Genomic DNA, 25,662 nt, shown 5'->3' on the forward strand with positions numbered 1-25,662 from the left:
AGCAAAAGTTTTCTCGATTCCCTGTGTTCTGTATAATCACAGAACAAACTTTCGTACGTTACTACGAATCCAATAATTTCAATAACACTCAATTAATAACGTAAAGTAATTAAAATTCAAAAAGCAAACCCTCCTCATTGCATTCATTCGTTTCGCCGAAACAACAATGAAACTCCATGCTGAAAATTTCAAGAGACGGCTAATTGTTGTGTTGCATAAATTAGCATTATAAATCAAGTGCTGCGATCTTCTCTCCTTGACTTGTAAAAGCGTCTCCCTCAAAAATTGCACATGAATGAGAGAGAGAGAGAGAGAGAGAGAGAGAGAGAGAGAGAGAGAGAGAGAGAGAGAGAGAGAGAGAGAGAGAGAGAACAGCAAAATTTTCGGTATTCGTAAGTGTAAAGCATCCACTTATGCGTTAGTAGTTTGCACTCGCGGGGATTCGAGGCGTTTACATCTTCCTCCTTCCTTCCTCGAGAAAGCTCGTGTCGTGCGACGTAGCGCCGCCGCCAGTGTGGAATCAGGGCGCACATTCGCTCGAATCGTGGCAACTCGTTTCGACTTGTTTGTTTTTTTTTTTTTTTAAACTTTCGCAGTCTGTCGGAAATCTTGCGAACAATGCCGGAACCAAAGTGTTCGCAAATATACTCGCATTAGTACGTTCGATCGTTGCGAGAATCGCGATCGTACCGCAAAAGTCGACGCTTGCTCTCGTCTACCTCTCTTTCTCGCTCGTTCTAATCATTCCACGTGCATTCAGACGCGAAATTGGCACGATCAGCAGCAGAAAGCGAAAAAAAAAAGAAAAAGCGAGTGATCGTGTCACGTGTCGATGGTCCTTTGACGTCACTCGTAGACAATAGTTTCATCGTTGGCGAGAGAAGTGTCCGATTGCAACGCCACAAGAAGACTGACATTGAGCTCAGTCGCACGTGCTCTCTCGCGATAAAAGTGCACGCGGGGAGCAGATGGTGCGCGCCGTCTTTTTTCTTTTTTTTTTTTTTTTTTTTTTTTCGCTCCTTTCTCTATCCGCCATTACAAGCTCGCGTGTAATATACGCGCGCGCGCCTCGCGGGCGAGCTCGCCACTGACGCTATTTAGTTGTGTTTGGCGCGTCGCCAGGCGCGCAGCGCTATCGATTGCCTATCGGTGGTGGAGGTTCGAGCTGCGAGCGGTAAGTGCAATACCTGGTCTCTCGGAGCACGAACCACCTGTCGCGAAGGCAGACGCGAGCCAGCTTGGTTTCTCGAGCTAGGCCGCCTCCCTGTCTGCCTGCCTGCAGAGGCGGCACATCGCTCAAGGGTCAATTAACCGTCGGCTCTCGCTCTCTCGACCCCCTTCGCTCGTTAATCTCGATCGCTGCCGCTTGGTGCAGTGCGTCACTCGATCGCCCTCCCCTGAACTTCGCCTAAAATGAAATTTCGGACGGGCGAGCGTGATCGCTCATGCGGACAGTCGCGTGTTTACCGCGGTTAACAAGACGGAAATCTCAGGTGCGAGAATGCGCGCGAGCGATAACGGATTAATCGATCCTTTCGATAATTCGCGGTAGACGCTTGGATTTGTTCGAGCGTGAGCGTAATTCAAGCTTGAAGCAAAAAAGTCAATTGTAATCTCTCGCCACGTGTTGTTGAAGTGCGCGCGCGCGGGCGAATGTCATTGAACCCAGAGCGTGCGAGATGTACGTGTGCGCCAGTTCCTTGAAACTTCACTTCACCGCCTTCTTTCTTTTTTTTTCTTCAGTCCGAAAAATACCAGTCACTCACTTCGTGTTCTTTTTTTTCTTTTTGTTCCAGGATGCTCGTCAGCAATAGATCCTATCTACTGGATCGACATCAAAAGTATTTGGATTGGCCAAGGGCCTCGTCATTATTCCTCGGAACACAGCAGCGACAGCATCAGCACACGCGCAATCGCACCGCTAATAATCATCGCTCGTAGTGAGAAGTTATGAATAGGCACTGGAGTGTTGTTGCGAACTTTTTAAACCGCGAATAAAAACAGATTGATAAAAACGGCAACAAAGATGACGTGCGGCTGCTCGAGTAGTTTTCTGGACGACGACGTAGTATTTTGCTGCGAACGGTTACGAGCTGCCGACGACGACGACGACGACGACGGTGGCGGCGGTGGTGACGACGACGACGACGACGACGACAATGACGACGACGACAACGATTGTCAAGCGGTCGATCATTGTCAGAGAATGCCCACGAGGGGAGTTCACAGTTGTCGTAGGTGGCAACCGCAGAGAGAAGTTAGCAGGTGTGCCGCTAGTGTCGTCAGATGGATTTTACCGATGGCCACGGTGATGATCATGGCGACATTTATACCTGCTTGTGCTGCTGCCGGTGCGTCGACGGCTTCGCTGAAAGGCGCCAACGCGACCACCGTCAGTTTGCCGAAAGATGGGGGTGAGTGCGAAATGCTTCTTCTCGTGTCGTCCCGTGAACGACATTCGCTAAAGTACAGATGTCCAACCGAACGCGCGCTTTGACTTTCTTTTCAATTGAATCGAAAGTATACGTTGCCGTCGCAACTTAAGTAGGACACGTTACCGCCGGACTGAGAGAGCGACGAATCTCGTAACTTGTCTTCCGCGCAGAAGAGAACAACATCGGTTACGCAATCGTGTTGAGGGAGTGCGAGGATGAATCCAGCTCGATCGCTCGATGCGTCGCGTGCGAGACGGGAGATTTGAAGCGCGCACGGCCCTCCCGAGCCTGCCTCGCACCTAGTCCTCGCGCACGAGGTGTCCGAGAAGGCCTATTCGCTCGACTTCCTCTCTCCTTGGAAATCCATACTGGCTCTTAATTTTATAAATACACATTTCCCGTTTGGTTTGCCTTTGCTCTCACCTCAATGCGCGACGTGAAACCGACCTCCTTCGTTCGCTATTCGAGTGGAAATCAAGCGTCGATGCTAATTTTCGTGCGTCCGATAGTTTTCGCTCGCGTTCGGCGAGTTTCGAGTATTATTTTCAACGGGGAGGCAGAAAAATAGAGGCACGAGAGCGCACGTACGGTTTTGAATTTTCATTCGTCGTTGTTGTGTCGCGATCGAGGCTACAAGCCTTAAACCCATCAAAGTCGCCGCTTTTAATTCGCCAAATGACCGTTAACTGTGACGACCGCACGTGAAACGAAGAATCTCTGTATTCAATGTTGTTTACTCGCGCGAGAGTTGGAAACTAATTATATCCGCAGAAAAACATCCTCGTAGTACAATTAGATCATTTCTATTTCAATCTCTCTTGTCAGAGTATCGGCGCGCGTGTCTAGTAGTGTCGACGAACCGCGAAAATTTCGAGCAACTATGTAATCGAAGCGCCGACGATGACGCATCGCGCGCGCGAGAGCAGCAGTTGAAGTAGTTGTGCGCGCGACACAGAGTGGGAGATGTAAGTTCCGTGACGGAGAGTTTTCGGCAAGTGCGCGCGTCGCTGCTTCGCGACCGATGACGATATTCGGCCTCGTTGAAATTCCAAGCGCATGCGAAAAAACTATATCGGAATTCGCACCTCGTAGCGTGTTTGATCTACTCGAGCGAAGAGCAATGCGCGAATTTGAAGTTTAATCGGTTCGTTGATAGCAGCGTTCGCATCCGGTGGGCATTGATTGTAGTACGTGTTGCAAGTTTAATATTGAAGAGCCGCTGAAGCGCCTTGAAAAATTCAACGCCACCCGACACAGACGGGATCGAAATACTCGTTAATTGAAGATGCCGAGAACAGCGTCGTATAAAAAAGAAAGCTCTTAGCACGCATACTTCTCCTACTTCCCAATTCGAGACATTGCCGATAGATATACAAGATCGTGTACCCTTCCGCCGACGACGCACGCGAAGACTGCCGTATTAATTTGGCCGCCCACGTCGGCCACTCACCTCATGAATATCATATCTTTTTTCAATGTAACGTCGGGTTCGCGTCGCTGCTTTTTTTACGCTAATTACGCATCGTGCTATTCTTCTTCGCGGGCGACGTTGTTCGTTCCTCACGAAGTATGCAATTGATGGTACCATAAAAAAAAAATTAGCAATTAACTTCAGCGATTACCAAGTTCGAAGAACGGGTTTGAAAAATACAATTAGTCTTCGGTCGCTGTCATTGAGTCATTCTCGATCATTTATCCAATATACAGCTTGAAACTTCATTTGCAATTATTCCGAGAATCGATTTACTCGATGGACCTTTTGATCTTTATCGAAAAAATAGCATCGTTACTTTCACCATCAAAAAAAGATTCTTCAAACGTTCATTGTGTCGTGTAATTGTGATGATTCGCCGTTTCGATCCGTTCGTACCTTATTATCTCAAGGGTAATTATTAAGCTGACCACGGGTGTAGAAAAGTTTCAGGGTGAAGCTTTATAGCTATTCCGCGTACGGACGCGGCAGCACACACACGAGCGCGCGCCTGCGCATTATCACGTGCTCGCTCAATCCAGGCAAAGATTCAATTAGAATTAAAATTGCTCGTAAGAGTTCTCACTACTGTTCCAATCAGCTATTTCAAATAAATCCCGAAAACATGCAGTCAGACGTAAATCTTGATCAAAAGTTAGAGTAGCTAGATAATAGTTTTACCTTACTTCAAATTCTTATTTTCAGTAGTTACAAAATTACTTCTTGCCGATAAATCTGTTTTAAAAGCTATTTTCCCACCTATTTTAAAACATTTCCAAACGTTCCAAACAATGATTCATTAAAATCCATTTAGTAGAAAAGTTAGCTGACAGAAAACACATATCCTCACAGACAGACGTCAGAATAATGACTGCCGTCTATTAATGAATTACGACCCGAAATATATAGGATAGGTTTTCATTAAATACGCCCAGAAGGCCTAGATTTTATAAAAAAGTAAAGATTGAAATATGTAATGGCAAAAATAAAAAGTCTGTGGTGAAAGATGAAGAACTTTTAAAGAAAAAAAATAAAACAAAACTTCCTCTGCCAGAAAGCAAAAGAGGGGAGGGAGAGACTCGATTTCAATGAAGTATATTTTTGTACGTGAAGCCATAAGTTTTCGACGATGCCAGAGGGCACAGATTTTAATCGGGCTCAGGTTTACTGTTGATAAATTAATGCAATGTTCGTGTCGTTTGAACAAATACTCAATATTCGCAAATAGCTTTGCAACGATAGAACGATGATGATAAAAGCCGGATGGAAGCGTAAGTTTCTGCGCAGTACATGGGAAAACAAAAGCGAGGCGCAGGTATAATGCAAGACTCATGACAAACGAGGTCCTTGCAGGATAAACCGCAAATCGTTTTGTAATTCATAGCTATATCATAATTAAACGTCGATTTATCGGGAACAACTGTACTTAAATAAATGCGATTGAGCGAGCGCTTGTGTCGACAACGGAATTACTTTGGTAAATCATCGTTGTAACGCCCGAAGTAAGCAATTCCACATAGTCTCTCCTTCTCCTTTCTCCGCAAGCTATTCCCGCGTCGTTGAGAGGGAGCGGAGAAGTCGTTGCTGAAGTTTGTACACTGAGAGAATTCATATGATAAAATTTGCCATAATCCGTAGTCAAAATTGCTACGAAACATATAGTAATCATGGGATTAACTTTGACTGCAGTCAAAATTGCTATCTAACATGATGCATGAAAATTCTCCTCCCACAGCCTTCCTAAAATATTAGGGGAGACTGGTTGCATACCTCTCATAAATATAGGGAACCAAAACTAATGCATATAGATACCTAGTGTATCTCTGCAGCGATCCAAGTTAACGTACTTTTTCAACCAACAATCACACAATAACAATATAGTAATATTTACCATTTTTGAAGTTTCACTATTGAACATAGTAAAATTTACTAGAACCTAGTGCAATTGATACTATAAATAGATTACAAAAGATTAGCTCGGTAAATTTTACTGTTACACAGCAATTTTTTCTTCTTCGGCAAATTAAATTAAAGCGTTATATTTAATTCAAATTATTCTCGAAGGTTAAATTAATCTTGTAATCTTGAATTTCTTTAGAATAAGGCGTATACGGTTCATCGATACCTTACCGTTATAACCTATTACACGCATGATTCAGACTGACATTTTTTTATATAGCAATCAAACGTTGATTCTGTCACTTGCAAGAATTGAATTGCCATCTACACGTAGCCCTTGCAACTTATTATCTAAGTAGTTGTTTCTGCGCAATGTGCAGAGTTGTTACTGCGCACGCGTTAGGGACTTCAATCCGACCCTAGTAATTTTTGCCATGTTTATTCTAAAGATCTTTCGAAACATAACCGCTTTTATTATTTGTTGTAACAAAACTTACAATATCGTCATATAAAAATTATTATGGCTGTAGTAGACATAAATAACAATTTAATAAATTTTATAATGACTGTAGTATACCCCACGGTCACTGTGTTTTGTAGTAAATTTTACTGCAACTATAGCGAATTTTATTATAGCGATTCTCTCAGTGTAAGGAGAAGTCGAAGAGCGAGCGTTCGCTTCAAGCGAAGCAGAGGGAGAGGGAAAAAGACGATACGAGGGAACAAACGACGAAAAAAGAAAAAAGAAACCTCGATGAAAAGAGAACCTCGAGAGAATATCATGCATGCCTTCATCTTGTGAATTTCACCAGAGAGCGAAGCTTGTCGAACGCGTTCGCGTTGGTCACTCAACTACCTAATTTATCGACGATGTATTTATTTCTCTATTCAATTATTTTACCAAGATACAATTGACGGTAATACAATACTAAGTTAGAGCATACTGTCGAAACTTGTAGAGACACATTTTTTACTAATGTTGAACTGCTTTCTAATAAGTTTTTCATTTTTTTTCCTCTTCCTTGCACGTCCATGAGATATTCTTGAGAAAACATAACGAAGTTACTCGCGTGAAAGATGAAGATGAGATTTCTTGTTTACCTCCCCCATCATCGTAAAAATGACTTGATGCTTCTTTTCCCCGCTTCTTCTTCGTCTTCTCCTTCCTTAGAAGAGAGCTGCAAAGTAGTTAGAGGTGTTTCGACAGTCGGTGGCCTTGTAAATAAAATCGAAGTCGATTTTTTCATACGGATCATGGTGTTCTGCTTTGATTACTTTACCACGAAAAAGAGATAAAATATTCAATTTCAGACTGTTGTGCTTCAAATGAAATCGAGCCTTCGCGCCAAATTTACCCACATCTGAAGCAAGAGAAAGAGAGAGAGAGGGGGGGGGGGGGAGCGAAAAAAAAGAAGCAAAGCTAATTAAGAAACAACAAGTAAGCGCACTGTGACGCGAATTTGGTTCTTTTTGTTCTTGCACTGGCTCACAAAACACGTAGGAGTATGCTAATGAACTTGAAGCAAGTAACGGCGGCGATTTAACGCAAGTTTCGTCGGTTGCACATTGAAGAATGTGATGACGACGATGACCGCTAGTATATAATAGAAGTCCCACGCTCTTCAATCCAAACACACGTTGCTGTTATTCGACTTCAAGAAACGCCGGCTCGGCTGATTTCATGCTGCGGTGAAGAATCACATGTCAGCATGATTTATAGCTTTTCAAATTCCTCGAAGCCTCATTAGACTCGTCATCTGTGGCATTGAACTTGTGGCCGTATTTTTACCCTGGAATGTATTTTTCAAGCGGAATCGCCGTCGCGCCGTCTACTATCCTCGAAAAAAACATCGGATCAACGGCTATTCGATCATCAACCTTGAAAAGATAAAAAGAAAACACTTGCCAAGAGTAATAAATCAATTGAGGGCGTAGCGAGAGTATGCAACAAAATGGCAGCGGTACCAGCGGAAATTATAGAGCTCGACTGTTATCTGCCGCAGGGGGAGGATCGAGCCGAGCGTAGCTCCTACTCTTCTTTGTTGCCTGCTGGCGAACACGATCTCCTTCCTTTTCAGTCTGGGCGTATTTAGCACACGAGAGCTGAAGTAGCTTGACGAAACACTGACTTGACTTCAAGCTATACTCAAACTGACAAAGCTTTCAGCACCGTGCGCGAGATGTACTTTCCATGAGTATACGTATTAAATGCGAATCAAGTCAAACGGAATATACGTCTTACGGAGCGACGCCACGATTTTGGTACATGTCTGAAGTTTTTCTATCGACGATTACTTCAACAAGGTAGCTCTTCGGAAAGGTCTGACGAACGTGCGCGCGAGTCTATCTTTGTTCATGGTGAACTTGACTCAACTGCTAATGCGTGTGCATGGATGGGGGGAGGGAGTTGCTTGCTGCTGTTGCACACATGCAGACGTAAGGAATGCTAGGGATCGCCGCCGCCGAGAGAGAGGGAAAGGAGCCGCATTCCAGTTTATATCCTTACATACCCTTAGCGCCACTATATACGTAACGAATACATTGGAAGATTTCTCTTTATCCCCTTCCTCTGTGTGTGTGTGTGTGTGTGTGTGTGCGTGCGTGCGTGCGTGCGTGCGTGCGTGCGTGCGTGCGTGCGTGCGTGCGTGCGTGCGTGCGTGCGTGCGTGCGTGCGTGCGTGCGTGCGTGCGTGCGTGCGTGCGTGCGTGCGTGCGTGCGTGCGTGCGTGCGTGCGTGCGTGCGTGCGTGCGTGCGTGCGTGCGTGTGTGTGTGTGTGTGTGTGTGTGTGTGTGTGTGTGTGTATGTAATCGGCAGAAAGGGAGAGAGAGAAAGAGAGGTAAACCAGATAGTAAACAAAAACTGTTATATGTAGTTTTATCTTTTTTATTTTAGTTTTTCGGAGAGAAACTTTTTTCTTTTGGCGGGGAATGCATTTCTCTCTCTCTCTCTCTCCTTCCTGGAATACTGGCTTCCCAAATCGAAAATTCAGATTTGTCCTCTTTCCCTTCGCGAATGATTTACGATCTTTGAAGGCGTAAATCATTGTGTTGAGAGTTCAAACATACGCACGTAACTTCAAACGTACGTAGGTATACGTACGCGCGCGCATGCGATCGCCAAATAATGTCGAAATCGTTCGCGTAGGTCTTTGTCCTCATTTGCAATTAAAGCGCGCTGTCGCCGCGAATGCCAAGTAGTAGGAGAGAGCGAGGCCATTTTGTCGACGCGAGGAAGTAGCCGATTTCCGGCGGAAAATTTTTATAAGCTCGCGCCCGCCTGAGCTGCCGTCGAACGAAAAGAACGCCAGATTTCATCGTTAATATTTATCAGGTGATTACGAGAATCCGCAAGTGTCAGAGATTTTCTATATGAATTTCATGCAAATTTCATACAAGCGCATCGTTCGAGTTAGCCTGGCAATTTTTTCCACTAAAGAGACATATCGAGTAAATGTAAATTCACTCGAGGGTGAAGCAAATTGCGAGGAGGGTATCTGACAAATTTTTTGTTATTGGCAGAGACAGGGGTAGATGAAAATATGGAGATGTATTTTCTTTTTGAATTTATTTTATTTTATTTTTGAGGGGAAACCTGGCTTGTCGCCAATAAAGTTGGTCAATAAAATGACCCTTAATATTGACAAGTCAAAAATGGGGCGCAAAATAGATAGCACCAAATTCCCTGCGATATTGTGGATGTTTTATTACACACGAGCAACGACCGAAGAAAGAAAAAGTGCATAGAGATGCAATTGATTTGCAATTATAAAAAAGTTTGCGTTTTGTGGATGTGGTGGTACAAGTCATTTCTAAATTTACACGAACGAAAAGAGAAAATAAAAATTTGTTGTAATATTTTCTAATTCATAAATTGCATATTTACTTTGATATTCGGAATGTTCTATTTAAATATACTAAATTCCCGCGGTACAATTGGCAATAATGTACGATACTTTACGATAATAGTATTTTAGTCATTCATGAGCAAAGTGTATAAAAAACAGCATAGGATAAAAGCTTTCCCCACCTATTTCCATGAAATAACCCTTTAACACGACAAAACAACAAAAAAACATTGCCGACAGGCCAAGTAGAGAAAAACACAGCCTCGGATGAATTCATGAAATCATAATTGGAGATTTGAACGTGTGGTTCGATGCTCTTTTCTGTATCTTGAACCCTCATGCATTTTGATCATTTTGAATCCCTGATAATGACCATAGGGATATATGTAAGCCATCTGCCGTTCTCCCATTACGCACGCGCGTTGAGTGTTCTTGATTTATTAGTAAACATGTGTCTCTTGGCGTTCCAAAGTAGCTTAACCCTCTTTTACTACTCTATCGACGAAACTTTAGGGTGCATGCTCGTTTTGACAAAGTTCAAATATCATTTTTTTTGTAATTACAAAACTTTTAACGACAAGTTTTACAATCAATATCGTCTGCTCTTATTTTTCCAGAAGTAGACAATTTACTCGTTAATCTCAAATGACTGTATTTCTATTGGATAATAACAGATCATACTTTGGAAAAATGACTTTTTTCAATACAATTTGTGAAATATTGAAACAAACACGGACAGTATTTCAACATAACTAACCTCCGATATCCAAATTCATCACTTGCATAACGAAATACCAACTCACGATAGGTCCAATAGAACGACTCGTTTTATAAAGTTTCGCCGATTTCAACGGTGTTTTAGCTTTCATATTCAACCTGTTTTAATGCAAACACGAGAGTTGCTGACATTTAAAAAGTTTTTTTCGAAGAAACCGGTCTAATTGCTCAAGTTCTGACTTAAAAAAAATTGTAGAACATAACCGAATAAGATTATTATGGATTTCGGATGTAATCAATACACCCTACTGCAAAGAATCCACCTCGATCGATTTCGTTATCTGCCGAAAAAGAAAAAATATCCTTTTGAAAAAAAAATCTATTCCGTATACATAGAAAAATCTGGAAGTTGTATGCAGCAGCCGTCCTTCGCGAGGGGCGTACAGACAGGTTTTATTCGCTAAGAGAAAGAGAGAGAGAGAGAGAGAGAGAGAGAAAAAATCGTCTAGGCGATTTCCGGTGAGCCCCTTGCCCGCGCAAGGCAATACACCACCTGGCCCCTCCAGCTTTGGTTCAAAGTTGAACGGCCTGCGTTTTTATTTTTTTTAAGCTGCGTGAGGCCCTCGTCTCGTAACCAATACCCGAAAAAAAAACTTCAGACACGCTTCTCTTCTCCCTCCTTTCCCGGACACTTCCGCTTCGTTGAGGGAAGACTCGTTTGTTACTTCGTTTTTTTTTTTTTTCTTTTTTCCTCTTCGAGTTTTGGACTTTTTGAACGGTCCACTTTCGGGATTGAGAGCAAAATACACGTAGAGAAGAAAAAAAAAACATCGGTTGCCTCATCAAAAGTTACTCAATTTTGGTTTTCCAAAATGTCCAGATTTTCCGAAATGTCGAAATGCTAAAACGAGGAGGAAATGGTTGAGCCACGCGGATAACTTATTGCTATCATTGGAAATTTCACCAAACAATTTGGAAGTCTTCTCAATGTCGGGGGTCGAGAATTCCTTCTGTATTTTAGATCGCCGCAAAAATAGTCACCGCCTCGGAGATAAAGCTATCAAAGAAACGGGAAGTCCCCCTGACGATCAATCTAAAATCAATCAACGCGCCTTTGAAGAAACCTCTATAAGAGATAGACATCACCGCGCCGATATAATCTTGCAGCGGCAGCACAGTCACCGAAACAAAAAAATAAATAGCGATCGGCTAGTCGCATTCCATGGAAAAATGCTCTCTCGCGACTAACAGTAAAGTAAGAAAAAGAAAAGGTGGCAATTAAGCGTTATACGTCTGGGCTCGCTAGGAATGCGCGGCTTTTTATACCTATTATACTTTCACGCGCGCATGACATTGATCCACATTCGCGCCAAATAATACACTCGCGATGGCATAATCCGCGCGCGATTATCGCGACTTCTTTTCGCAAATTGCCAGTTACATTGAAGGCAGAGAAAGTGTGTATATTTATGTTTTATGTTGCTCGGTGAAGAGAAATAATGACGTCAGGCAATGGTTACGTATAAGGGAAGTTTACTGCAGCTCCTAAAAGTTTGATCTTTCTACCAAACGATTTTGGAAGAAGACCGTTTGCGAAAGTGCAAACATCGAACTTCTGCGCTTCTCGCTAAGCCTGTACCAAGCGATTGATGAAATTCTGTAAAAATCCTGATATGACAACGTCCAAATTTCCATCTCGTTACGTACAATGTCAGCTCCAATGACGAATGCGTAAAAAAAAATTGCGACACGAAGTTAGATTGGGAAAAAAGGAAAAAAAGCGCTTGCTACGAGGATTTTTCGATTAGCAAGGGAAATTGGCCGAGGTGTATTAGCAACTTTGCGGCGTTTCTCATTGCCAATGCGACGCGTCGCGAACAGCAAAGATCTCTCTCAGACGGTGTTTTTCGTTACATAAGCGATGCTCCAAAACAAATGGATTGTGTATGTGTATTAATCTTAAAAATTGTCAGTAGCTTGCTGCGAGGATACTTGGACGCTTGAATGTTGGCAAAGCGTTTCTTTGAAAAGGGAACTCGAACGGGGGACAAAAAGTTACTTGCGAATAAATCGTGAAATGCGAAAAACGAAAATTTCTCGTCAACGCCGAGCAAACGGTTAAAGGCGAAAGTCAGAGGCTCCCAATCGACCAATCGAGAGTGAGCGTTGAGTCAAGGCGCTCAATGTAGTGAACTAAAAGCAGCTTCGCACGCAATTCTGATCTTAGCACGCGCGAACGGTTACTATACCTAGACTTAAACTCGTCGGCGAATGCGGTCCGACGCACTAAATATAGCGCGTATTTTTAAAGCGGAAGAGACGCGACACCTCTAAAATTAGTCGATGCTCTCTCTCTCTCTCTCCTCTCTCTCTCTCTCTCTCTCTCTCTCTCTCTCTCTCTCTCTCTCCTCTCTCTCTCTCTCTCTCTCTCTCTCTCTCTCTCTCTCTCCCCAAGTCAATGGGAGAAGAGGAATGTAGAGCGGAAGCGCGGAAAGCTTTTTTTAAACGCTCATCACGCATTGTGTCGCGCCTTCCTCTCTCGGCCGCGCGCGTCGCGGAAAAAAAAATCATCGCCGTGCGCGCTTTACGTTCATTCATGCGTTCGCCGCCGCGAGCAGCAAAATCACATTACAATGCCTTTTGACACAAGTTCTGCCATTCAGTTGCTAAGTTCATTGTCGTCCACGCCTATGGCGACGCGTTGCGTCGCGACTTTCAACAATGCAACGACGTTTTTTTTTTCCTTCATCGTTTTATCTTTTGTTCACTGAGAAACGCGGAATCGAGCAAATTAGCCTTTACACGAGTTACTTTGATAAACGAGGGAATATCACTCATTCGTCGTTTTACGATTTTACGTCATCGGATTAACATAGTCAACCGTGAAGTGTGCAAAAAAAAAAGACGAAGGCGTACACAACCAATGTATTTTAGATTTATAAACGGTTCGACATTAACGCATTAGCGAAGAACATAAAGATCCAACGCTTTCACTTCGAGCTGCGTGCGGTGCAGTTAGTAAAGTTGTCATCCACTTAATAAGACAAGACGCGGAAATTCCGGTAGCAAAGACATTAAGATTCGTGTACGCATATGAGATTCAAGTATCGAATAAAAAAAAGGAGTAAAATAAACATCTGGTACTTTGATTGCAAATTTTATTACTGGTTCATTTATACTCTCGTTTTCTCAGGTGCGCGGTGACTGATGCCATAGCCAAGCGCCTGTGCGCTTGCGTAATTACGTTATATTCATTTAATATTCTTGTCAAGCTGTATTTTATGTGTGTTCTATCAACTGCATTGATCTGCGCAGAATAAAATGACAACGCGCTTAGAATATCCACTTTATAATACTAGTGATATTTAGACTCATTTTTTCGTCTATTTTTACATTCATTTTCATCGAAACTTTCATTGGCGAAATTGCAAATTCAAAAGTTCAATATGCGTTAAATATTTCCATGATTTAATATGAGATGTAACCAATGATATTATTCACTGTTAAATAAATATGCAGTTACGTTGATACTTATGATTTAAAACTCTTATCAATGAAGTTTGAAGTTTTTATCATAGGAAGTTCTGCATTAAAGAATGATCAAAGAGTTTAAAAACAAGTTATAAATGTAATATAAATTCTAAAAACATTATAGTTTTCTAGAATCATATCCTTCACGATGTAAATAATATACATCGGTAGGCATTCACAGTTGTAATCAGTGCAATTTTTAAAATCTTCTAATATTTCAGTAACTGGATGAAGTCAAAAATACTGTACAATATTTTATCGTGATAATCTGTTGATTTAAACTTTCGCAAAGAGCAAAATTCATATTATGCCAACTATAAATTTTTCGAACTTCTAATCATCTACGAAAATCTGTAGTAAGCTTTCATCAGCGTACATAGCACACATATACTATGACATAACTGATCACGTGATTGTCTTTCAACCCAACAGATCACGAATAAGAACAAACTGGCTTCACTTTATCAGGTTCTCTTTTTTACAAAAGGAGGATCTGGAAAATATTTTTCAAGTTTTCGCTCTCTGTCTCTCTCTCCTCTCCTCTCTCTCTTTCCTCTCCTCTCTCTCTCCTCTCCTCTCTCTCTTTCCTCTCCTCTCTCTCTCTCTCTCTGTCTCTCTCTCTCTCTCTCTCTTTCCTCTCCTCTCTCTCTCTCTCTCTCTCTCTCTCTCTCTCTCTCTCTCTCAATAAGCAAATAATTCAGCATCATTTGTGCTATAAAAATGGCGGCGTAAGTAGCTTACATGCGAAATGCAGCATGATATGACGATATCCACGGAAATGATTTCTCAACGCGTAGAATTAAGCAATTTTTATTTTATTAAATAGCTTTAATAATTCTTAATTTGGCAACCGACGCCGTATTCTAAGTGACTGTAACTACGTTACCAATCTTTTTTTTTGAAGCTGTAAATTGTGCCACACCTACAATCGAGATTATGGTTAGCGCAACGGCTGTTTAATCCCAACAAAAGATAAGCTATTTTTTGTTATAGAATTCCTTTTTTTACTTCTCGTTCGATAGAAGTGCAACAAAGAGAAATCCACATCGTCGAGTCACGCAGCAGAGTTATTCATTAGCGTGCACCTGCGGACTTTTTTTGTCGTCGCATTGAAGCTATACGATTGAGACATTTCGCTAACGAGTCTAATTAACTTTCTTGTGTGGGGGGGGGGGGGGCAGTCGTTGATTTTTCCTTAGCGTGTCAGCGTCAGAGGATCGGTAGCTAGCTGATTGTTGTTCCCTTTTAGTGCGTAAAATTTAAAAAAAATGCTCGCGACTTGAAATTAATCGTTGTTCATTTCTTCTTGCGTTATATCAATCGTCAAGTAGAAAACTGAAAAAGTGTATCAATTTTGTGGCTTAATTGACAGATCAATCTTGACGAGATGCCCAAACAAAGGTATCCCGAAAGACGAGGCGAGCGATTCTTCGCGTGGCTTTTCCTTTTCGTTTGCTGAATCATCAAAACAGCGTTGTCACGCACAAATGCATAATTCGAAATACACGAAGAAGCAGGTGGTAAAAGCTGCTTCGGAATGTCGTCGCGTGAAAGTGAATCAGCAGAAAGATGAACTGTGTGCGGTGCGCAAAGGTCCGCGGGTGATTCCGCGACTTTGTATGTGTGTGTGCGTGTGTGATTGATTCATATCTCTTGACGCAGCGCACGAGACGTCAGAAATTAAATTTGTATATTGCGCGCGTCTATCAACGCCTCTTCAAACATCTTGCTTCGTGCTTTATCTTAACGCTTCCAATCGCCGGTGGGGGTGATTTCGCAGTTGGTATTGTCACGAACATTATACTGCGGCAATGGCAGTCCCATTCTTATATTGCATCGCGCGTAACCGTATAGCAAAAAAAGAATGCTCGATACACCTCTTCCTGTTCCCGGCGACGTGCTGCTTGATCCCGCGCAGTATCGCGTTGCTCGCGCGCGGTGGTTAACGGCAAGTAACGGATTAACGCTTGACTTTGACCGTCGAGAAGAGACAAAACAGCAGCAACACTTTGGTATTATATTCCTCGATGCGTATGTAATTGAGTTATGCCTTGTGCCCCGAGGCTGCTTTATTTTTGATACACGAATGAACGGTCTGCCTCGTATGAACTACGATTGGTAGGTTGACAGGTTGCAATTTCGCAGTGAACGCTGAAGATTCGAGAGCTTTGCTCCTCTTTCGAATCTCCTTTTTTTTCTGTGCGAGAATTCTTTTTTTCTTTTCAACCGCGATTCCTAGATGCTCCGACGGGGATGACTGTAGCTGTTCCCGCCACTGGTCTTTCGATCTCGATTTATTCGAAATGAAAATGTTTATTCCATCGGAATTTCGTCCGTGCTCAGCGGCGTAAGATTATTGCAACGCTGCTATTCGCTGTGTCGCCCGAAGGTAGCCTTCTAAATCGAATCGCCGATGTAAGAGGACATGAAATGGCTGAATAATACATGCAGCCGAAACAGAGATAACGGATATGAGAGAGTGGTGAAAGGTATTCTGTAAATACCCCCTCCCTACACACGCACACGCACACACACACACACAACGGGGAAATTCCCATGGCTCATCGTGCAGTCACGCGACGTATTGAAAGAGGGGTTGCGATTTCTATTTTCAAACTTACCGCGCCGTTCGTCCCTTCTTCATCGACCGCCACGTTTTCACACGTATATTAACTCTTTGCTAATTCGTTTTTATCATTAGAACTTTTAAATACCGTAGGTTTAATAAACTCTGCTTCCAAGGACTGGGATTCCTCAGGTCCGAACGGCGACGTTTTTCCTGTGTGTTGAATAACAGAATACTGAAAAGACGCGCGACATAAAGAAAAAAAGTAGTTCAGGATGAAAATTCAAGAAAGAAAAGAGCGACGGTGACATCATAGATCACGAATAGCTGGTAGAAACAGCGCGCGCGAAATCGATTTTTCCCATTACCGTGTGCTCCGTTTTTTCTCTTCTTTTATGCCTAGCGCGAAAATACACGACGAGGAATTTCTGGAAAAGCAAGTTGATACTTCATCCCCAATTAAGGACGGCGCGGAGAGAGATTTCTTGGAAAAAACACTGTGTAGACGCATCCTCATTTTTATTCGCAATCTTAACGGCGCGATCTCTCCGCCGCTGCGCCGTGGAAATTAATTTTCGACTATAACGCGCAAACTCCCTTGACCTTGCGTACACGCCGTATTTCCACTCGCTGATTATTATTATTTTTTTCTCCCATTAGCTTTTGTTATTAAGAGAGAGATTATATTTTAATAGCAGCGGGATTCGGATTCTACGGATGTCTCGCGCGTATATCTGCACGTGAGCTGGCACTTATCTCTTTTTTCGGTCTGGCTCTATTTCTTATCTCGCGAAGTCGAAATAATTTTTTTGCCTGCGAGAGTCTGTTTTTTTCCCCCGACCTCTCTCGGACGCGAGCGCGTACAGTTCGAGTAGTCGTTTTTTTATCTCTCCGCGAATGCGTAAGTGACTTGGAGCTGCAACGCCAGTAACGAGGAATCGGACGTATCGATTTTTCGCGCACGGGTAAAGGCGACGCAGGTGGCGCATTTGCAGCTAATAAACTCGGTGCGCGCGAGGTCAAGTGTAAATATACCGTTCAAGGTACGAAGCTCGTTGTAAACATTGTACCGGCGCACTGGCGGAGCGAGGCCCGGCGCCCGCGCCGGCCGATAAAACTCGCGTCGTGAAAACGAGGCGCGCGGCGCTCTTGGAAAATTCGATCGATACAGTTTCGCGCGGCCGTCGCGGTGCAGCAGTCCGCGTTCGGAAGCCCGCGCCGCGCGGTCGTAAAGTGCGAGCGGCGGCCTTGAGGCTGATAAATAGAAAAAGAAAAGAAGACAGCAGTTGCAGCCGAGCGAGCGCGTGCGCCCGCCGTAAAAATCCTATTATACCGAGTCACGACGGCGCTATAGATTAAGAGGAGAAAAAAAAAGGAACGAAGCGGAACGCAGTCGCGCACGCGCGCGCCCAGATCGTCAGTTGTATTATCGGCGATAAAGGGCGATTTGCATGGGAATCCGGGCGGCAGAGAGAGGAGCGCGCGCGGTTTCGCTTGCGCGTGCGTCGAGGAAGGTTGGACGCGCGGAGGTGTCCCAGCAGGACGACGAGTAATCGCGCGCGTGCGCCTTTTCTCTTTTTTCTCTGTTGCAGTGTGCCAAAGCATAGACATAAGAAACCAGGTGAGCGAGTTCTCGAAGCTGGAGGGATGCCGCGTGATCGAGGGCTTCGTGCAGATCCTGCTGATCGATCAGGCGAACGCCTCGTCCTACAATGATCTCGTCTTTCCCGACCTCGTCGAAATTACCGGATACCTCTTGCTGTTCAGGTACGAGCTAGTTGCCAGCCGATCGCGATCCCCGCACGCGAATCTGATTTATTTTTCGCGTCATAACGAGAGGAAACCGGCGCCGCTTTATTGCTTATTAGCGAGGAAGTTGCAGCGAGTGAGTCGCAACTCTGGAAAGCCAGAGAGAAATACACGCGAGCGCGGGCTTATTGTGCTCCGTGGCAATGAAGCATTGAAAATTCATTTGTTGTTGAATAATAAATAGGCACTCTCGTTATGGAAAAAAAACGGCTTTTTCTTCATTACCAAGCAGACCTTGCCTGCTGAACGCGTTTCCGCATAATTCCAACTGTAGTAGTAAAAAGAGGAAGATAATTTACAAGCCGCGCGAGTTTTACAACTGCGAATAGTAAAAAAAATCGATGCTGTTTGCAGAGTACAAGGACTGACGAAAATAGGCAACATATTTCCCAACCTGACGGTCATTCGGGGCCACCAGTTGTTCGTCAACTACGCCTTGGTGGCGTTCGAGATGATGAGCCTACAGGAGATCGGACTGCACTCGCTGACTGACATAATGCGCGGCTCCGTGCGCTTCGAAAAAAATCCTTTGCTCTGTTACGCCGACACCATAGACTGGGACCTCATTGCTACTAATGGCAAAGGGGAAAACGTTATTTCGGTACGTATCTCATCTCAACCCACTTACCGTTTTCACTGCAAGTTTTCCCGCTCGAATTCTTGTCTATGTTTAGCGAATGAAAGTTTCTCGTAAAGCGATGATGCTTAAATTATGTGGGCGCTAGTGCGTATGATTATTTACTGTAAAAATATGACAATTAACGTCTGAATGAGCATCCGAACCGTCTGCGCACAAAGCTTCGTCAAACGGCGAAGCTCAGCTGCTGCTAATTAAAACTTGGACAGTTGAGAAGCCGCCTTAATTGATTGCAAACTCGGACAAGTGAAAAACCAAATACGTTCGGTCTTTTTGCGAGCGATCGATAAATTGCGCGAATAATCGCAGTGAATCGGCATCTCTCGTTACTGGGCACAACATCGCGGCAGAAGCATCGTCCGGCTACCGCGCAAGCTCGCGCGGGTGGGCGAACCTGCCCGACGGCTCGGCCGGTCGTTTGCGCTTAGAGCGCGTCCCGCGCAAGTACCAATGATTACATTGCGCTGGCGCGCGCGTCCGCGTCGACGTTACACCGCGGGCGTCGAACGTAATCGCCGGGCAAATCGGCCGATAAGACCGTTCGCTTCCGGTCCGCGCGTTCGCTCTCGCGCAAACTGGCCGACCACGCGAGACCCCGGCGTTTCCTTAAATGGTAGCCTTTCTCGCGGGCGGCGCGCGCGTTGCGTTAACAGCGCGGCCGATTACGTCAAGGAAAAACAATACTGGCCCGAGCTTCCCGAGTGCGTCAATCAACGCGCGCGCTTACATTCGTGGCACGTGTCGAAAAAAAAAAGTACACGTCGCGCGCGCACGAGTAGCAGCTGAACCAAGTGAATTCTTTCGTTGTGCAACTATCGAATTTGCCGAGGTGTAGCGCTGAATTAGTACCTTGTTTACGTCTTTGTGCTCAGTAGTTTTCCTATATTGCCGGAAGTTTGCAGTGCAGAAACACTTTTAAAAGCACGGTGGTAATTTAGTTTTACAAATTAAATTTAATGAGGTGCCATTAAAAAAAAATTATAGACTTGTTTGTTCGCGATTTTGTTTTATCGGGGTTGCCACAAATCTGGGAAATCACTGGTCGTGTTGTGGGAATCAACAGCACGCACGATTATACCTTATAGCGAGTTTGTTCTATGCTATAGAATTGGTACAGAGCATCTCCATTTTTCCTTGTTTCCCTGAGACAAAGCTATGAAAATTCATGGTATATCCTGGAAAAAGCCGCGAAAAAATCGGGCTAATTTTATCGTAGTGCATCGCGGCAACTCTGTTTTCATAATAATAATTAGTGATAATGCAACAAAGTAAAAAATATACGACGTTGAGCATCAGCCATCAAATAAAATAAATTCAACAATATTTAATAGAATTGGTGAACCTATTTTATCTATGGATTGATCCTCAACGTCGTTTTTTAAATTTTATTATTCTTTTGGCAGTCGTGAAGAAGGAATACGCTCGTCATGTTATTCGTATCACAAAATTCACCCTTACGAAGCCGCCGCACTATCTTTGTCTTGAAGGCTTCTTTGAATCGGCAATCATTCATATAAATAATTAACGCTTTGTCGTAAAATCCCACGTCCAACGAGAGAAAATTGAAGAAACGAGAGTGGAAGAAGCATCGCGCAGCCAAGAAAAAAAAATTGAAAGCGACGAAGCAAAGTTGTTGAACTGTCTCGCGGAGCTATATTCGCGGCTCTTTCTTGTTGCAAAGACGCCCCGACGACGCCAGAGAGAGAGAGAGAGAGAGAGAGAGAGAGCGAGAGAGAGAGAGAGAGAGAGAGAGAGAGAGAGAGAGAGAGAGAATGCGCATAAACAAAAGAGGCGATTTGGCTCGCGAGCTACTTCCACCCCAGACGCAGCGAGGATAATTCAATGGGTTCCGTGCCGCGGTCTTGTTCTATTTTTTTTGTCGCTTCGGTTAATTGGAATAAAATTCCGCCAAGATTGTTGACATGTGCGTTTCGGTTCCGTTCAAGACAAATCAATTAATTGTCATCCAGCGACAATCGCACAAGTTTCCAGCATCGATGCAGACATAATCGTCGGGGTAATCGGACGGGCACCAAGGTACAGGTGAAACAATTAGCAAGTGGGAAAAGAAGGGCATAGGGTCCGTATAAATAGGCTCCGGCGCGCAGTTTATAAAAGGCGTCGTTGTTCTATTCCCGTCCATTATCGTTCAATTTAGAATTATCGAGTGCACGCACGTTCTCTGTTCGCTTGAATTTATTCTTATCTGCTAGCGCTTGGCTCGCGGTCTCCGCGAAATCGAGGAAAATGCACGCGCGCGTTCGTAAATATCGATTATGGCCTACTTTAAACCTCTCTCGCGTTCGATGTATGTATTCCATTAGAATCCGATGTTCGCGTAGCGTGTTTGTGTGTTTTCGCGTGCTCCGAGCTGTAACTTTTGCGCGGACGAGGAGGGCCTAACAGAATTTGATTAGCTCGAGTCGCTTTGTGCTTCTTCGGCAAATTAGTTTGGCTGCGTATCGCCGTTTTGACGATATACATTCTAATTAAGCTGATTAACTGATTGCCGGATAACCTGACGGTTCATTTTCATTCGCCACGCTGGATGCAAAACTTCATTGGATTAAAATTGTACGTGTGGATAACAGAAAGAATGAAGAGGCCTGTGCTTGTGCTTGTGCAATGATGAATTTTACGGGCTCGAGCGGACCGTAACAACAAAACAAGATAAATTCTAAGTAATGAAAGAGCTGTACTCTGAATTATGAATGTCCGACATTTCATTTGATAAATTGAATTTGACGGTAAAGGCAGTTACGTGGATATATGTACATCTCTCGCCAATTAATCAAAGAAGTGTATTCTCGATCCGAATCGACGCCAATGAAAGGAAAATTAATGCGCTCGTTGAATTTTCGCCGCGCATGCGCGCCGCGCGCGCATTCCCGTGTGACCGGGGAACAGAAACAACAAAAAGAAACGCCGGTAATTAATGCCCGACATCGACAATCGAAATGGCCGGTCTCGAACGGGCTAAAACTGTTGGGAAAGGAGTCGCAAAATGCAAGCTCGTGCAAGCGCTCGGGAGTCCTTCAAGTGAATTGATGAAGCGGTTCGATTATAGAAGGTGATGCAATCGTTCCCATTGGCATTGGCATCCGCGATCCACGTGAAATTCATACTCACGGATAGAGATTTAACGATCGGGCCGATCATTTTTTATAAATCATCGAGCGTACCTTCTGATTAATATCCAAGTCAGCTGGGGCGCTTTCCCTGCGAAGTATACGAAACGAAATCCATTAACAAAGTAAAGGAGTTCTCGGCGAGCAGCGAGGAAGAGACAGTTCCAACAGAACTCTTCGCGGGTGTAAGCCTTCCTCGCGATTCGTCAATGGGATAGAAGTTTACTGTGGTCGTTGTTGACGTCGGCGTGGCCACGCGTAGAAATGAGAGGCCATAAGCGACTTTGCGAGGCGTGAAATTTCTTTTTTGTTTTCTTCTTCCTTCTGTCTTTTTCGTATCGGCCGAGCGTAGTGTCGTCCACGAGCTTTATGGAGATCTCGTGGTTTTCGAGCGACAAGTGCGGCGCGCGGTTAACTTTAGGTGTTGCGGTTTCACGCTCGCCGAGCGTTTTATTTGCCGCCGGCGTCGGAGCGCAGCCGTATGCAAACGCGTTTCGCAGGGGGATGGTTTTCGAAAAATTTAATTTTCGACAGCTTGGCCGACGCTAAATGCGCAATGACGCCCACTCGCGAGTGCTGATTAACGAGCGACGTAGATGCGACGTCGCGATCGGCGCGCTGCAATTTCACGTTACGTTCGTCTTTCGCGGCTGATTTCGATCAGTGACACGTCGAACGCAAAATGATCGTTCCCGAGGTGACGTAATAGCGAAGGAAAAAACGAAAACAAGAAGCCGAGCAGTTACGAGAGCGACGGGCAAGCTGCACTCGCACAGGTGAATAAAATAACACACTACTAGAGGTCGCACGCAGGGCGGTATTTTCGGAAAGTGGGTTGGGCCGCCGCCGAAATGGGATATGTATTTTCGCGCCCCGCGACGACTTGACCTCTTCGCGGATTTCTAAAAAGGCCGATAACCTTTTCTTTCTTCTTTATTTTTTTCTTTTTATCTTTTTCGACGGAAGCCCCGCGGTATATTCTAACGTTTCAATAAAGAAGATTAAAAAGGTATTGCAGCGAAAAGAGCCAAGTAACTCAGTCACTCTCTGGCAGCAGCAGCAGAATACGACATTCCTCCCTTATCGTCGACGCAAGCAGAGATGTCGCGTTGCGATAGCCTGGAATTCTATTACTTGCGTAACCGACCATTTTCATTTGTGCGAAAACTGTGCTAGCGCCGCATTTTCTTTTCGCGCCGCGTCTTTTACTCTCCGCTCGGTCGTCCCACTCGACCGATCAGAAGAGCATTCGATTTCGCGTAAAATCATCACTCGGCCGCCGTTCGCTCGCGGCGAGGAGATAAAATAAGCGCGCATGCAGATGCCAAATGCAATCGCGCAGTACGCAAGTGTCATACTCATTATCGGCGTGGCTGAATATTCGAAACTGCCGTAGATTATCGTGTTTACGCCGAGTACACGACGTTGCCCTCGACTCGTGAACGTGTATTATACGCGCTAATCGCGTCGCACCCACCGAGCCAATAGTTAGCCTTCCGTCTCTGAGTTAATCAAATTCGATCGTTGCGTCAGCCTTGACGCGCGCCCGTAAACAATTTACGCGACGATCGCCGATTTTCACTGGAGGGTTGGCGACTGGCTCGTCGATTCCAATTCGACCATCGCGGGACCTTGCCGCTCGCGGCGTCGACGACGCGAGCGCCACGCGTCAAACGCCAATTACTCGCGGCGCACGACGACTCGCCCGCCGAGCAATCTTTCTTATTGGCGCGGGCCCGGAAAGCAATTTGCTCGCCTTGCGGGAGGATCGAACACGTCAAGGCCTTATCTTTTTCTCGGTGCGCGGACTTTTCAAATTCTCGAGGCAGTGTTTTTCTGTGGTTTCGGCCGTCTGTGTTTTCTCCTTCCCGGTGTGTTGTGCGATGACCGAACGATGACCGAATATCAGCGCCTAGCATTCGGATGTTTCCAGTGCAAGAGGATGGAAACAACTAGAGCCCGCGTGACGAAAGAGAAGCGCGGAGGGCGCGGACAACGGCAGCGACTCGCCGATCCAAGAGGGCGAGGTGGTTTAAAGGAATTTAAATCAATGAGGCGCCGAGAGAGAAAAAGGGGGTGGCGCTAATTTTGGCCAGTTGCGCGCCGCCGGAACGTGGGAAAGAGAAATCCCCACGGCATTTCCACGGTTTTGCGCGAGGCCGCGTTGCCGCCGCCGCCGCCGCCACGCTCTGAAATATCTGTATAACGGTATCAAAGACAATCGTGCAGCCTGGGCGCCAACGTTTTTCTCTCCTTCGCGGGGCGATTAGCGCGTGCGAACGCGCCGCTCGCCGATTGATAATTTCAGCTTGAGGCATCGGACGACGGCGCTGGCCAATGTTCGCGGCGACGAGTGGGGACGTCTGTTGCGAGGACCAGATCGAAAATCGTTATAGGGCGGCTACCGCCGCCGCCGTCGCTGTTGAACACTCGGAATTGTTACCGAGGCGAGGAATTTGACTGACGCGCGCGCGGCTGCGACGCCGTCGAGCCTCGCGATGAAATCATTAGGGTCTGCCGGCAAGTAATAATCCCAGAAACGGAGCGCAAAGAGAGGCGAGACGCGCTCGCCCCTTTCATCTGTCTGAGCCGTCGCGCGACGATGTAGCTAGCTGACAAGCGACGCGAGCCTCGGATCGCAGCTGCAACGCGCGCGCCACGCGGCCTCTTGCTCCCTCGCCCCCCGCGAGCTTTACGATTACGAACGCGCCCGCCGTCGCTGGCATCGCAGTCGGCAGCCGCGGAAAAGTAATGATCGAATTGGCGGACAATTACGCGGCGAAAACCGCGACGCCGGATGCAGAGCAATAGCCGAGAACTTTGCCTTCTTTCTCTTCCTCGTGCACTTTTGGACGCGCTCCAAGCTTTTTGCGCTTCCTCCATATAGCTTGTCCTCGATCGATTTGCCGAACCGGCAGCGCTGCAGCGCAAACTCGCCTCAACTCGTCCGGAAATAAATAAGTAGCTGGGTGGGAAATATGGCGATACCGCGGTCAATTGCAATTTCAAGTTTACAAGACGCAATCTCGTCTTCCGTTGTCGGAAACTTGTATTGAAAAAGAATATTACGCACCGTCGGCTTGGTTTGCGAACGAGGAGACGGCCAGAACGCGAAGAGGCGAGGGCAGAGGAAAACTCGGAAACAAAGTGCGCGTGCTAATTAATGGACGGGCCGTGTATAAATTGAGCGAGGAAAATGCAGACGAGAGTTTTTAACGTACACGGAGACGCACTCTGAGGCGAGTACGTGTCGACCGCGCGGAAGAGGTGTGCGGGGAGACTTGGGGGTTGGCTTGGGCCCGACGTTTTGTTTTCAACGGGACGCGACGAATTGACAGAAGGTAACCGTCCAGGCGTCTGTTGATTACGACTTTCGTTCGGCCATGTTATCGCACGCAAACTTGCGGTGAAAAGGAAAAATAAAAAAAAATAATGATCGTTCGCTGCTGCGGCTATGATTAAGTTTTCTGCTCCTCTTATGATCCAGGGCAACAAACCTATGAACGAATGTCCGAAATGTGATAAAAGCTGTCCCAAAAGGCCGACCGTAAAAGACACAGCGCTGTGCTGGGACAAACAATTCTGCCAAAAAGGTAAGATCGCGCCTGTTTCTCTCTTTCCACGC

At 45.2% G+C, this 25,662-nt stretch overlaps 1 protein-coding gene across 2 annotated transcripts in view; it reads left to right on the forward strand.

The window, feature by feature from the left end:
* The window catches only part of LOC131662899 (insulin-like receptor), a 37,258-nt gene that overhangs the window by 1,860 nt on the left and 9,736 nt on the right, over nucleotides 1-25,662 (forward strand). Inside the window, exons 1-5 of one of the 2 annotated variants that reach the window (XM_058932879.1) lie at nucleotides 1,159-1,174; nucleotides 1,797-2,414; nucleotides 18,056-18,230; nucleotides 18,627-18,873; nucleotides 25,525-25,630. In XM_058932879.1, the coding sequence (XP_058788862.1) occupies nucleotides 2,027-2,414; nucleotides 18,056-18,230; nucleotides 18,627-18,873; nucleotides 25,525-25,630 (916 nt within the window). In that variant the 5' untranslated portion in view covers nucleotides 1,159-1,174; nucleotides 1,797-2,026. Of the gene's footprint in view, nucleotides 1-1,158; nucleotides 1,175-1,796; nucleotides 2,415-18,055; nucleotides 18,231-18,626; nucleotides 18,874-25,524; nucleotides 25,631-25,662 lie in introns of those variants that run through there. The other variant, XM_058932878.1, reaches the window with a different exon arrangement.

This window comes from Phymastichus coffea, unplaced genomic scaffold, assembly GCF_024137745.1.
Source record: "Phymastichus coffea isolate CEN01 unplaced genomic scaffold, Cenicafe_Pcof_1.1 PCOF00028, whole genome shotgun sequence".
Lineage (NCBI taxonomy): Eukaryota > Metazoa > Arthropoda > Insecta > Hymenoptera > Eulophidae > Phymastichus > Phymastichus coffea.